At 58.5% G+C, this 13,991-nt stretch overlaps 2 protein-coding genes across 3 annotated transcripts; both read right to left on the reverse strand.

Annotated features, from left to right (window-relative positions):
* Positions 1 to 1,049: 1,049 nt before the first annotated feature.
* TUSC2 (tumor suppressor 2, mitochondrial calcium regulator) lies at positions 1,050 to 3,690 on the reverse strand. The gene is made up of 3 exons (XM_075547421.1): positions 3,414 to 3,690; positions 2,306 to 2,426; positions 1,050 to 2,154 (listed from the first exon to the last, which is right to left on the reverse strand). Exons 1-3 carry the CDS (start codon positions 3,563 to 3,565, stop codon positions 2,089 to 2,091), a joined length of 339 nt encoding a protein of 112 aa, XP_075403536.1. The 5' UTR covers positions 3,566 to 3,690; the 3' UTR covers positions 1,050 to 2,088.
* Positions 3,691 to 4,327: 637 nt separating this feature from the next.
* RASSF1 (Ras association domain family member 1) lies at positions 4,328 to 13,818 on the reverse strand. 2 transcript variants are annotated; one of them, XM_075547419.1, is made up of 6 exons: positions 13,490 to 13,818; positions 11,587 to 11,693; positions 6,269 to 6,373; positions 5,767 to 6,073; positions 5,537 to 5,652; positions 4,328 to 5,219 (listed from the first exon to the last, which is right to left on the reverse strand). In XM_075547419.1, the coding sequence occupies exons 1-6, from the start codon at positions 13,740 to 13,742 to the stop codon at positions 5,073 to 5,075; spliced, it is 1,035 nt and encodes a 344-aa protein (XP_075403534.1). In that variant the 5' UTR covers positions 13,743 to 13,818; the 3' UTR covers positions 4,328 to 5,072. The 2 variants fall into 2 exon arrangements, with proteins under 2 accessions (XP_075403534.1, XP_075403533.1); XM_075547418.1 differs by lacking the exons at positions 11,587 to 11,693; positions 13,490 to 13,818 and adding an exon at positions 10,866 to 11,194.
* Between the last annotated feature and the right edge of the window lie 173 nt (positions 13,819 to 13,991).

The raw sequence follows: 13,991 nt of genomic DNA on the forward strand, positions 1-13,991 counted from the left end.
GGAGGTAGAGTGGAAGCCTTGGAAGCTCCAGGGTGGGGACCCCAGGGGAAATGGCAGGACAGACGAGACTGTCCCTGGGCTGGGACACTTCCTCAGGCAGCCAGCAGGAAGGAAGTGAGCACAGCCCTCGGGAGGGAGTGGGGAAGCAGGACTCTGACCCATATTGTTTTGCAGACTCAGGGTCAGCTGGGAGTTCCCCATGCTGGGAAGATGGCAGTGAGCAAGAGATGGGGTGCTGCCTGGGAGGGGAGTCCCATGGCCACAGGTCATCCTGTTGGGAGAGAGCGTGGAGGACAGGGCCTTATGTCCTAACTTGTAGGGGTATGGCAGGAAGGTGCCCCATAGGACTGGGAGCCCAGGCTGCACAGGGTCAGCCTGCCCCAGACTAGGAGCCTCAAGCTCCCCTCATCAAGGGGACTGCCTCCCCTGGCACACCCCTCCCATCTGACTGGGAGATGGGCTGATGACCAAGAGCTGGGCCCTACAGGGAACTTGCCTCATAGCAGACTCACTGACGTGTGGATGGAAGGTCCAGGGGATGGAGTGATGAGCCGACTAGGCAGTATAGGGAGGGGGAGGGTGAGCAGGAGGCTGGGCCTTGCCCATTGAAACTGATGTGTACAACCCACTTTCCTGGATGGTATCCCCAGGAAGGCCAGGTGGGTTTGGGCTGCGCAGCGTGGAAACAAACGAGGGTACAGAGGCACCCATCAGACTGTTGTCTAGCATAGGTTGAGCCCTGAGAAGTCTGGGCCTCAAGCTATGACCTCCCGTGGGGTCTGGGGTATCTGGCACTGGTAGGGGCAGGGCAGCTGTTCAGACCCCCTTGGTCAATTTAGGTCAGGTAGGTAGGGTCACTCCCTAGTGAGGCATCCTAAGGTCTCCTGACTGGCGAGGGTGGGGCTATGTCTCTCAACACATGGGGGCCTCCATCCTAGCTGTGGTCCCACCTCCACCAAGCAGCAAGGTCCCCAGGCATGAGCACACACTGCCACCTGCTGGCTTCAGGCAGGGCTCGGGCCCCATATGATCTCACTCTTGTGTGAGGGCTGTACAAATCATTTTATTGAAACTGCACAAAGAACACAGCAGCCTTCCTTGCCTGGGGACTGCCTTCCCCAGGCCACTCCCCCTCCCTCTACAAGCCCGCAGCTTGCCCAGTAAGGGAATTTTAAAACGCATCTCTCCACAAAGATCAGACTCGGCTACCTCATCATCACGGGCTAGACTATTTACAAACCTTCACATTTAAGTCTTCTTTGTTCTGTTCCTCCTCGGGGCATAAAAGGCAGGGGGCTCCAGTACTTTCCCTTGACTGATCCTGAAGGGGCTATGGGGCGGGGGCTCCTGAGAGCTATTGGCACCAGCCCTGGGGTGCTGTCTTATCTCAGGATGGTAGACTGAGGGATGGTGGGGGGTGGTACAAAGGCAGGGGGTTAGACATGGGAGTGGGGCAACTAACTCCCTGTAGGCCCAGGTACCCCATCCCTCCCCTTCCTGTACCTGGCCACCACCCTCAACTGGGTGGCCAATGCAACAACTGTTGCAGTGGGGAGAGGTCGGCCCAGCCATGGGTGGCAGAAGCAGCCTCCCACACCAGTCCCCTCGACTGTCATCTGCCAGCAAAGTATCCGTCCAGATGGGAGTGGGGACAGCTGGGTAGAAGCATTCGGCTGGTGTTGCCCCAGCCTCTGTCCAACACAGGAGGATTCGAGGTAGCAAATGGCTGAAACGCTCCAACAAGGGGACGAGGGAGGTAAGGGCAAAGGGATCCCTACTTGTGTGCAGCCCCCACAGTCCAGGGGCTGGGAGAAGGCAGACCTTGCTTGTGAAGTGCTGTAGCCTCTACCAGGGCTGGGGCCGGGCAAGCTTGTAAGCAAGCAGGCCAGGCAAGGGCGCAGGACCCAGGTATTCCCGACCAGGGTAGTTTTGTCTTCTTGTTCAGACACAGACCAACACCCAGCCAACGCGGCAGGATCACTCCGCTCACAGTGGAAGGCTCCAGGCCAGCGGAGTTTATTCCCGGTGGTGCACTGGCCTGGGTTCTTCGGGGAAGCCACACATTGAGCCAGAGTTTCCTGCTGAGACTCACACTTCGTAGAGGATCACAGGGAAATCCACATGGATGCGGGGGGTATCCAGCTTCACGATGCCCTGCCATGGGAACAGAGGCTGGTGAGTGCCAGCTTAGGACCCTCCTCCACGATGTCTTCCTGTTCCTCCCACACAGGTCCTCACTGCTGCAGCAGACCCACGTGCTCACCCCTGTGAGCAGGCTCTGCAAGCCCTGCCCTCGGCCCCTCACCTGAGGAATCAGGTTCTTTTGCACCCGCCTCAGCTTGGCCCGTTTCTGCCCATTCTTGGTGACGATTGTCTCCTCGTAGAACTCGTGAGCCAGATCCCCATCTTCGTCATAGAACATGGAGCTGCAGGCAGAGGGGCCGTGGTGGTGGTGAGATGCATGAACAGACGGACGGATTGGAGTCCCACACCTGGGCATGGCAATGCCACAGCCGTGCCCAGGTGGGAAGACCCTGGGTGGGAGCATAAGGCTAACATGCTGGGAGAGTCCCTTGTTGGGCCTGGGACCCAGGGGACAGCAGTGGGGGTAGAATGGTGGCCATTCTGCCAGAACCCCAAGGAGAGGCCACTCCAGAGCACTGTCCAGGGAGCCAAGGCCAAGTCTCACCACCCCTGGTGTATTCAGCAAGCTCAGCCTGCCTCTGCCTCGCCTGGCACAGGGCCTCCGCAGAGGGCAGGATGATGGCCTGGCCATGTTGGTCTGGCTCCACAGGGCACTGCTGGGTCAGTGCCAAAGCCAGGGACACAGATGCCCAAGTTAGGGAGGGGGGGCGATGAAGGGCGGGTCCCTGAACATGGCCACAACTACAGTTGATGCAGTCAACGCTACAGCTGCATCTTCTGGCGCTCTCTCCAAGTGTCCCCCATTACCTGAGTGCCCGTCCCCACCCCGCGGAGGCCAAACTAGTGGGAGAGGCCAGCACTTCAATTCCAAGGATATACCGGGGCAGGGTCTCTCTCCTCCAGCCACTACCCTTTACGGGATCACGGAGAGGGAGTGTTCGCGACAAAAGCTCATTCTCTCCTCCTGGGGGAGAAGACGCGGCTGGGGGGACTTGGGATTGCAAACAGGTGTGGCTGGGAGGAAGGAGGTCCGTTCTCGCGGACGCAGCATCCTGGTTCTACCCAGTGAGGGAAAGGAGGCAGGCCTAGGTGCCCGAACCCCAGGGACCTGCCTCCCTGCCTCCCCGCAGAAGGCCGGCAGCTGGCCCCCAGTTTTCATCTCTTGCTCTGAGAAGGCTTAAACCACGGGGTCGGGGGTGAGGCGGCGGCGGGGGCCCAGCGCCACGAGTGCCCGCCCGGTCCAGCCTGGGTGGGGCCCATGCCCTTACCCGCGGCGCGTGAAGACGAAGGGCGGCACAGCCCGGCCTCGCGGCCGCACCAGAGCTTGCTCGGCGCCCGCCGCGCCCGGCGCCTCCGGGCCACCGCCCCCCGCCGAGGCGAAGGGCCACAGGCCCCGAGCTTTGGAGCCGCTGGCGCCCATGTCAGGGCCGCCGGCGCATGGCGGGCCCCGCGGCCGCTCTGCCCTCACGGAGCCGACGGCGCCGCCATGCCCAGCCTCGGCCTCCTCTCGCAGGTGCCGCCGTCGCCTTCCGCAGGTTCGGCCGTCTCCACGGAAACCTCACTTCCGCTTCCGCACGCCCGGCGCGACGCTCCCTCCTATTGGCTGCCGCTCTCGTCGGTCGGCGGGAGGAGACCAATAGCGGCGCTCAGGCAGAACGCACCCCAGCATGCGCTGCGAGGCGCCGGGTCCCCACCCCGTGAGGGCAGCTTCATTAAGGCTTGCGCGGTGGCCCCTAGGCTCCGTGTTCAGTGCCACAGGACCTGCCCAACCCAAACTTGGACTAGATGTAGCAAGGAATGGGTTTGCCAAGCCTTCATTCTATTAGGGTATCTTTTCTGTCGCAACTAGGACTGTGAGGTAAAATTAAGGTTCAGGCCAAATCTTCCAGACTCGGGTCTGTCAGAAGTTCTCTCGTAATGTTTTTACAAAGCTCGCTAGAATGCAAACTTGGTGCCATGAGCTGGGGGGTGGTGTGTGTGCTGTGTGTGGGTGCTCGAGCACACACGCTCAGAGCTCCAGGCTGCTGAATAATGACCAAGGAAGTATACCCCAGACTGAGTACCCCAATCCCATGGTGACTGGGCAGAGGAGGTGCCCCGTGAGTCTGCCCATCGCTCTTGGCAGCCACTGGCTTCAGGGGCACCAGTGGCTGCGGGCCCAGGATGAAAGTCCAACAGCAGGTGCATTCTCAACTCTTTATTCAGTCAATTCTCAGGCCCGGGCTAATGGCTGGCACGTTCACCCCCTGACCCCGCAGGAACATGACACACATTCACAACATCATCAAAGACCCCGGAGAGACCCTGGCTTTGGCTGGCAAACAAGGCACAGATGCAGACCCAGACAGTGCCCACGCTCGAGTGGACCTGGCCCAGGGGCCCCTTCCTCAGAGGAGGCACTGAGGCACTGTGGCTGCACTGTGAGGTAGTGCTCACTCACCATAGGGTGTGAGAGCGGTCAGGTCAGAGGGCCTCTGGCGGGAAGCAATTCTCCCCGGATGCCAGCCTTACCCTCTGTACCCATCTTTGGCTCCATAGGTCCTGAGACCTTCTGCCACAGAGGCAGCCCCACACCCCCTACAAACATGCTCAGTGCTGCTGTGGTATTCCCATGATTGTTACACACTGCTGCCAGGAATCAGGGAGACCTCTGTCGACCCACTCCTGCTGCAAACCTGAAGCCACTTTCCAGGGCAGCCCTGCCCCACCATGGCTCAGTACATGAAGGGCAGAGGCGGGCACAGCCATGCTCTGCTGCACCACCGGTGGACACAAAGGTCAGCTCCTTAGCTGTTCTCTGGGCTTGTATCCCCAACAAGGGACGACTCCCACGCACACTCACTCCTCAGGCCCCAAAGGCCATGTCACACTCATACGGCATGCCCTTGGTGCGGTCTACTCTCCTCCTTCCCCCTCTGGGGTGGAGATCACCCCAGGGGGCAGGCATGTAGAGCCTCCTGGATCTTCTGGCGGCAGCAGGAGTATTTCTGCAGGATCTGGCGTAGGTGCTCCTCTTCCTCTCGCTGCAGGATGCGCAGGAAGTTGTGCAGCTCGGGCATGCTGAAGGCATCCCACTGTAAGGGGAGAACATAACTGGAGCAAGAGGGGCCAGCAAACCTGGGGGCTTCTGATGTCAGTGTCTCAGACAGATGGCCCACAAAGCAGAGTAAACACCTCATTGACAAGCAACCACACCAGACGTCCCCCAGTTACCACCGCTGACAGGGCAGGCCAGGTCCACACTCTGGGTCTAAACCCACTCCACAGGCCCAACGCCTCGAGACCAGAAAGCTTTGAGGTTTTGCAAGGGTTGGTCTTCTAGCTGTTCCTGCTCCAGCCCACCAACCCTGCCTAGTGACCGCCAATAAACCGAGGAGAGCGGACTACTCACATTCACCTCTCCAGAGTCATTCTCCTTCAGGACAAAGCTCAGGGTTTTCTCACTGGGTCCTGCGAGGAGCCTCAGGCGCAGTGGCTGCTCATCGTCAGGTAGCTTCCGGAGGTACACTGAGGGACCGGGTGGAGAGTTGAGTTCAGGGTCAGGCTCTGCCCCAGCAGGATCAGGCACAAGCCCGGGCACACCCACACTCAGAAAAGGGGAGGGTGGAGTGGGAAGCCCACCTTGGCCGTGGCGCTCTGCCCGCTCAAAGAGGGCAAACTTGCGGGGGTCGTCCACCACCAGGAACTTTCGCAGCAGGGCCTCAATGACCTCCTGTGCCCGCGTGCGGGACAGCACATGCAGGTGCTTGACAGCATCTTTGGGCAGATAGAAGGAGGTGCGGCGCCGCACGCTGCCCGGGCCAGGACCCCGCCCAGGGTTCCGCCGGGCATCCTGCAGGGAGGGCGGCTTCTTGCAGGAGGGCACTGAGACAGGGCGCACCAGCTTCAGCTGGACCTTGATGAAGCCTGTGTAGGAGCCATCCTTGTTCTAGAGAGGGAGAGGCCGGGGGCCTGAGTGCAGAGCCCAGGGGAGATGGGACAGTCCCTGCGGGGCCAGGCTATAGGAGTACATGAAATCACCGCTTGGGCTTGCCCAGGAATACCGCAGCTGTGAGCTTTGGGGCATCAAGCAGACAGCTGGGTTCTTGTCCCCGTCCTCCCCTGGCCAAGGCCCTGTGCTCACCAAGCTCATAAAAAGGTTGCTGTTAATCTGGCTGTTGTACTCCTTGATCTTCTGCTCAATCTCAGCCTGAGAGAGGTCAGGTGTCTCCCACTCCACGGGCCCATCCTGAGAGAAAGCAGAGAGGTGGCATAGACACAGGGTCCTAGGGAAAGACGTCCGCTGCAATGCTCATCCATCACCTCGAGGGAGGTGGACTGAGGTGCCTGCTTGCTTTGCCCCATGATGATAAACAGCCCTTGGAAACTGACACTGAAGCTTGACGCCTGATCAGATTTCTTGGCCCTGGGCCTGATGGCAGCCATGCCTTCGACCTCCTGCTGCTGAGTACCTAGCTACCCAGATGCTGCCCACCTTAAGCCCTTCACTGCTCGCAGTTCTGCTTATGTGGGTGGAGACAGCGAAGGCAGTGTGAGCTGCCAGCCTGGGCCCCTCAGCACTGGGTGTGTCCCTGAGGTGAGCTGAAGACACAAGGCTAGGGGCCAAGGGAAGATGAGGAAGAGTGTGTGTACAGTAAAAGCACAGCTCACGTGTAGAGCCCGGTCCAGGCACCCTAACAGGCTGTGGTGGGTGTTTTGGGCGTACCCTTGGGAAAGCAACCCGTTTCCTCTGCAGAGACACAGAGCCATGACCCACTATGGTATGGTGGGGAGGTGTGTGTGGAGATTTGGGGGGGCTGTAGACCAGGTGCCTGGCCACAAGTGGGCAGAAGGGGTAAGAACCATCTCCAATGCATACCTCCCTAGGGAACTGGGCTTGAGACAGTGTGTGTGTGTGTGTGTGTGTGTGTGAGAGAGAGAGAGAGAGAGAGAGAGAGAGAGAGAGCGCGCGAGAGAGAGAGACGTGCAGGTAGATAACCCACCTGCTAGGAGCTGGCTTTAAAATAAACAGACTGGTGGTTGAGCATCCCCACAGGCAAATGCACAGCACCCCAGTGTCTACGCAGTAAGTGAGACCATCAGGGAGCCGCTCCTGAGTCACTTCACTCATCCACATGAACTTGCTGCCCCTATTGGCACTCTCTTATCTTGTAGGTGCGGGGTCACCGGGACCCCGCTACTTCTCAGACAGACAGTGCTGGAGGCAACCATGCTGTACTCCTTAAGTAAGCTAAACTTTCCTTCAGTCTACAGACTTCAGGGCTCCGAATCTCTTCTCTTAACCCCCTTGCATCACTCTAACTTCCTGCTGACCTCAGAGATGGTTGTCAGATACAGAACAGAGGTCACCACTGTTCCATGGGACATCTCCTCAGAGGGTCTCCAGTAGAATGAATTTGTGCCCACCTCGGAGGTGCCTAAGCCGCTTAAACTTTGATTGGGCAGATGAGAGGACACATAAGAAGAGTCCATGCCTGCTCCACCAAGAACTCGCTGCTTTTCCGCAGCTGGTACATTCACGGTGCTGAGGGCTGCGGTCCAGCCCTCATGGAGAATGGACAGTATGGGGGGAAAGGTGGGAATGGAAATCCTGTGCTTCCCTAAGTTTCCAAAGGTCTCCTGGTTAGAAGAGCGGTCCCCGGAGTGAAGAATCCCGTGGGGCCGCGGCTGGGGACAACAAGCAGTCCTGTGCGGCCGGTTTAACAAATGGTGGGACCTGGAATGAAATCAGGACTGGCTGGTGGTCACAACGGGTCAGTTGGGGTGGTGGGTTCAGGCCCAGGGAGGGGTCTGGGACAGGAAGGAGAGCCATGAGGAACTCTGAGCAGACTCTAGTGGCTGGGCAAAAAGGAACATCGTTCTGTTATAGAACCAGAGAAGGTCAAGGGATGGTGCCACCATTTGTCCCTTCCCCTCTCTGAGCCCCGACCTTGCTCACCTTGTTCCTCTTCCGCCCCTTTCCTGGTTATGCCGTGACCTCAGCCCTGTCCCTTGTCCAGGTGGTCCTCTGTGATACACTGCTTTTAATATGTCCTTTCTTGTTTAATCCAGATGTCAGTTGAGACAGAAAGAACAAACCAGAACCATGGAATAAACTTGGTCCCAATGACCAATATAAGTTCTTCGCTGTGAATACGGATCACAGCAAGCTGAAGAAGGCCCTGACTTCTAAATGAGAAGTTTTCCCCTAAAGCTGCTTACAATGAAGGTCTTCCAGAAGTTATCCGCACAATTTTCCACGTGACCAGGATATGGTTATCTCCTAAATGCACGAAATCATGTTGGTGTGTCGTGTTGGGGTTTACACTGAACAATAAACATGTGAAACTTGAAAAAAAATGTCCTTTCTCACTACGGCTCATAACTTCTACCAAGTGACTGGGTGGGACTATGCGTATAAGGTGCTTAGCACCCTTGTGGGGGTGGGACCATGGAATATGGTCTATGGAACCCTAGTGAGGGATTGGTCAGTTTTGTCCTCCCACTCGGCTTAAGGTAGCCAGCTCAGTGATTGTTGACCACTGAGGAGGAGGCAGGAGGAGGGTGAGTCCTATAAACTTGGATTTCTTGTGCTGAGAACCTCAGAGATCCAGAAGACAGAGGGAGACCAGCACTATATGAGAGGCACAAGATGGTGGGATAGGCTGGCACGAGAGAACAGTGGGCTTCTTGGCTCAGGGGCAAGTGGCTACAGGGAGTGTGCTGACCAGAGCTTACTGTGGAGTAGGGTGCCCCTGGCCCCTATCGGCAGAACTACGAGAGTTTTGAAACAGTAGCCCTACTAGAGCATGAGGGACCTGTCTGTGAGCATGGCTGAGAAAGTCCTGATTGAAGAACTGTATCCTGAATTGTAAGTTGCTACTTCCCTAATAAACACCTTAACTGTGAGTTGGGGTTTGTGTGCTTGTGTTTTCTATGCGGCCATTGCAACAAAGATCAAACCTAGCAGAGAATACTGGTGTCAGAATTTGTTTTAAAAAAAGCTTGGAAGCTGGAGATAAGTTTGACTTCATGCCAATCAGCCTTCAGCTGTTGGTGTTCATAGTGATTCTCCTCCTCACGTCTGAGACTGTGGCCACCTCATTTTTACAGTTGCGTCTGGGTTTGACAATCTCCTTTAGTATCTTCACTTATAAACAAGAGCACAACACAGCACTGTCCTGCCGGAATTCTAGAGGACTTTCTTTTCCATCTTCCAAGGCTGTTCTAGAGGGATGCAGATAGATGTTCCTTCCTGTGCCCTGTCTGCCACCCTCCACCCTCCTCATGCCGTGACCCTTTCATACAATTCCTTATGTGGTGGTGACCACCAACCATAAAATTATGCCTGTTGCTACTTCATCACTGTCGTTTTGCTACAATTATGAATCAGGCGACCCCTGTGAAAGGGTCATTTGACGCCCCCTCCCCAAGGGGGTCGAGACCCACAGGTTGAGAACTGCTGCTCCAGATGGCCGGCTGGGTGTGTTTTAAGTACCACTTTGGATTCAACAGCCCTCCTTTCCCACTGGTTAGTGCACTGTGGTTTTCCTGTTTCGTTTTTTTCCACAATGGAAAATGGCTCAGGTCTGAGTGACACAGGGACCATCCCTGGGGCCCATTCCCACCCCAGGCCCAGGACAACCCATGCAAATTAGCTGAGGCTTTTAGACTCCTGAGTGTCACTTCCTTTGTTGGGACCGTGATGAGCTTTCACCTAAAGTACCATCTACCAGACCTCTCCTGGTTTCCATAGGGATTCTGCCCTGGCAGTGAGGCAAGCCAGGCGTCGAAGTCCCCTCAGCCCCTCCCTAAAGCCTTAGCGGGGATGTTTCCCAACAGCAGCAATTTCCCAAGGCTGGTCATTAGCACTGGCTACTGGGGACAGCTAGGAGATTTCCAAAAAGCCCTCGTGGTACATCAGTTAAGCGCTCAACTGCTAACGCCTTTGCAGTTTGAACCAACCCAGACGGCGGCTCTGCGAGAGAAAGGCCTGGCCAGTCGCCTAAGTCAAGAAAACCCCACCACGAGCAGTTCTATGTGGGGTCGCTGAAAGTTGGAATCGGCTTGACGGCCCCAGGAACCACCACCAGGGACAAGTTCACCTCTAACTCTGGTGGACTCTCTCGGCCACGCCCTTCGCAGGCACAGGACAATGCCACTTCACCCGCCTCTTGTGAGTAGAGGGGGTCAGGTCCCAAACAAGTTGTCCTTCCGTCTGGTCCCATATCCTCTCTACACCCCCAAGTCCACCCTAGGGGGGCGGTTAGACGGTGACCATGGCCCACAGGAGGTGGGGGTTCAGCTGGGCCCATCTGGGAGTCCTAGTCAAGCGGCCAGCCCTCCCTCTTCCTCCACAAGGTCCTAAGATTCCCGGCGAGGGCTCCTCCCCTTCACTTCCTCCCGCTGGTCCCTCGGGGAGGGGGTGGGAGCGCCCAGCGCAAAATCGAGGTGCTGGTCCCGACGGCGCAGTCGGCCTTAGTCATGGGTGAATAATGCGCATTCCTGGTCTACTGCAAGCCACCAAGCTGCTTCCTCCGGTTCTACCAGTCTCGGCTCTGAGACAGGATGGGGACCTCGGTGTCCGGTACCGAGGCGCTGGTATCGGGGTTCGCCCGAGAGCAGCGAGCCGGGCACACCGTTGAGTGGGTCGCCGCACGGGGCGACATTATAACCATACCGGGGAGGGGGAGGGTCCTACCGGGCGCCCCCGCCCGCCGCCGGCAGCCCCCGGCCCCCACCTGGTCCCGCCGCGGCCTGCGCGCCAGCGAGGTGCGCGCCGTGAAGTACTGCTCGAGCTCCGAGTCCGAGTCCTCTTGGCTGCAGTACCCGCTGCTGGTCGTGCTGCTCCAAGTCATCTCGAACGAAGGCGTTCCCGCATCCACCTCGCCCATCGCCGCGCCCGCCCGGTGCCCCGGTCGCGTCCGCCCGAAGCCGCCCACCGCCGACGCGGCGCGTGCGTGCGCGCGTGCGGGAGCCTGAGCGCTCCGTTTACCAGCGTCCGCGCCGCAACCGTTAAGACTGAGGCGCAGACCCCCGGGATGCGGCTCTTGCCTCATTGGGGGAGGAGACGGGGGGCGGGGCCACACACGCCTCACTTCCGGGAATGATCTCATTGCCCAGGCAGCGCGGCTCCGCTCTCCGCCGTCTGGTAGGCTCCCTTCCCGTAGGGGGACGAGTCGGGGAGTGTGCGCATGTGCACACGCGTGGCGGCCAGGCCGGAAGCGGGTGGGGGAAGGTGCGGCACTGCGCGTGTGCGGAGCGTAGGCCGGGGGCGCTCGCTGCGGTCGGCTTCCGGCCCGTGAAGTCCGCGCTGATTTAACTATTCCCGGCCGCAGCGAAATCGGCTCTTGGGACGCTCTTTGAGAGGAGCGCCAGGGCAGCAGCTGGGGATACCTGCGCCCTGGCCCGGCCGTCCATCTGTGTCTGGCCTGCCCGTACGCCCCCGGCCCCCGCGCTCACCACGTTCGTGTCCCGCTCCAGCGCCGGCTCCCAGCCCAGGTCTCGAGGTCCGCAGCAGTCCAGACAGACGAGCGCACGGCAACGGTAGTGGCAGGTGAACTTGCAGTCTGCGGAAAGGCCCCGGGCCGTAAGGTGGAAGATCCCCTGCCCCGGCTTTGCTGAAGCGTCCCGGGGACCGAAGAGAGAATCTCCCCGGTGGGGAACCTGTGCCCCTGTGCCCCTCGGACGCTGCGTGGCAGTCATGCGCTCCAGCCCCTCAATCGGCCCAGCTGTATGCACTGTTGATCCCTCGCCCTCTGAAAACTGATGGGAAGACCGCCGGCGCCTAGGGACCCTAGCTTATTCTCCTCCCTCTGGTTTACTTAAAGGTAAAACCAAAACCTTTAGTCCACCATAGTTGTCTCTTTTCCCCACCAAAGCTTTATCAGCAATGGTCTGCATACACTCAGTTCCTGGCCTTCCACCCACTCCATTCAGGGCTGACCACCTGAGACTGCCCTCCCTGGTCAGCCCGCAAACTGCTACATCCAGGGGTTAATTCTCCAGCCACCTTCACAGCACCCATTGACACTTGTTCCTTGTGGTTCTCAGGTGCCCACACTGCCAGTTTCCCCTTCTACTTCCTTGCAGCTCTTGGTTCCACCTTAACTCCCCACTTGTCTGTTACAGGCAGCATGTCAGGGACTCAGCTTTGATCTCACTTCCCTACCCACACTCATCCACTTGCTTTGCCTCCACGGCTCCGGCACTAACCTCTGCCCACGTATCAAATCCCGTGCCCCAATCTTCGCCAACGGACATGTCAAATAGCACCAAACTAACTTTTCTTCCACCTCACCCCTACCCTCCCAGACTTCATCTCATCAAAAGTAGCCATCATTCATTCTCCTGGTGGTTTGAGGGAAGAATCCCAATACCTTCTTGAGTCCTCCCCTTATCTTCGTCCCCTGAAACATACTCCTGTGCACAAGCCACTTATTTCTCCTTGGAAATCCTGCAGTGTCTCCAACACTTGGTCATGTGTTGTACTGGCTCACAGTTTTGCTTCTCCCAGCTGGGCTTCAGGTAGGCCCAGAACCAGAATGCCATGGCTAAGTTTCTGACCGGGAGTCCTAAAAAGTTACTGGTTTCAAGCCCCTTTAAGGTGGGGGTCCAGGCCCAGGTGGTGGGAGGATGGTAAGAGGCCCCGGGTGAGCAGGCTGGTCCATTCCCAGGGGAACAGAGGCCATTGGGATGTGGCTGATATATCAGAACCTGGCTCAGTGAGTTCTGAACTAGGAGTTTGCAGAATAAACTCAGCAGAATCTTTGCTTGCAGGAGGCCTGCCCAAGGTCCTCAACTATTTCCAGGCCCCCTCCCATTGGTGGCTGAATTCTCTGGAAGGAGCCCCCAGTGGAACAGTGGGTTACCTAAGGTCAGCAGAAGCCACTAGCTGCTTGCTCCTGGGCAAAAAGATGAGGTTTTCTGCCCACAGAAAGAGTTAGTCTCGGGAACAGAAACCCAGGAGCAGTTTTACTCTGCCCTACAGGGTGACTAGGGGTTGGAATCGACTTGATGGCAGTCGGGTTGGAAGGAATTCTGGAGGGGTGAATGAATCTTGGGGAAGGGGCAGGCCTGTAGACTCTAACATCAGTGGGCCCACAGTCTTTTTCAAGAAGGACCAAGGCACTTTAAAGAGAGGCTAAACTTGCCATTGGAGCCTTGTTCTTCACAGGCAAGTAACTACCCTGCTCAGCTGTGCCCCAGCCTCCAGTAAAGCATGGCATGGAGTCAAACCATAGTCTGCTTTCGTTAATGCCCACGATGGGCCCAATGGAACAGATCGGTCTGGGGGCCCTTCCACTATCCCCCAGCCACTGAGACCTGTCCCTTGGCCGCACATTCCCCAGGGGCCACTACTCACACGTGCATTGCAGGCCCTTGCGCACGACGCCCCAGATGAAGTCCCCGCAGAGGTCGCACCACGTGTGCGTGGTGGGCCCGGCGGGCTGGAAGCGGTGGCCCCGGCCAGGTGCCAGCTGCTTTTCGGAGTTTCGCGTGGTGCCCGGCGGCGCTATGCGCAGCGCGTTGGCGCGCTCTAGGCGGGCGCGGCCGGGGCCGGTGCGCGGAGTACAGGCCAGCTCCCGCAGCTCAATAAGCTCTGGCTCCTGGGACATGGCTCAGTGCGGACTTCGACCGGCCCGCGGCGGTGAGCGGGCTGTGCTGGGCGTGAGTGCAGGCGGGCGGGGACACGGGGCGAGAACCCAGGGACGCGGCGGCGCAATGGAAACTTGGGCTCGGGGGCTGTGTCCGCCAGCCCGCAGGCGGAGCCAGGGGTGACGGGGTGGGGGGAGCTCTTGCACAATCCCCGCCTTGGCTTTTCTTCCCTCCCTCCATCTCCCAGAGAGCGCGCCACCCCCACACCA

This window comes from Tenrec ecaudatus, chromosome 4 (assembly GCF_050624435.1).
Source record: "Tenrec ecaudatus isolate mTenEca1 chromosome 4, mTenEca1.hap1, whole genome shotgun sequence".
In the NCBI taxonomy this organism is placed as follows: Eukaryota; Metazoa; Chordata; class Mammalia; order Afrosoricida; family Tenrecidae; genus Tenrec; species Tenrec ecaudatus.

Excerpts from the sequence above, each read along its gene's own strand:
- TUSC2 (XM_075547421.1), bottom strand. The coding sequence starts at position 3,565 with ATGGGCGCCAGCGGCTCCAAAGCTCGGGGCCTGTGGCCCTTCGCCTCG. Across the intron at positions 2,427-3,413 it reads TTCGTCTTCACGCGCCGCGG|CTCCATGTTCTATGACGAAG; the intron begins GTAAGGGCATGG and ends CTCTGCCTGCAG. Across the intron at positions 2,155-2,305 it reads AAAAGAACCTGATTCCTCAG|GGCATCGTGAAGCTGGATAC; the intron begins GTGAGGGGCCGA and ends TTCCCATGGCAG.
- RASSF1 (XM_075547419.1), bottom strand. The coding sequence starts at position 13,742 with ATGTCCCAGGAGCCAGAGCTTATTGAGCTGCGGGAGCTGGCCTGTACT. Across the intron at positions 6,374-11,586 it reads TGGAGCGGGACACGAACGTG|GATGGGCCCGTGGAGTGGGA; the intron begins GTGAGCGCGGGG and ends GCTTTCTCTCAG. Across the intron at positions 5,653-5,766 it reads GGCAGAGCGCCACGGCCAAG|TGTACCTCCGGAAGCTACCT; the intron begins GTGGGCTTCCCA and ends CCGGTCCCTCAG.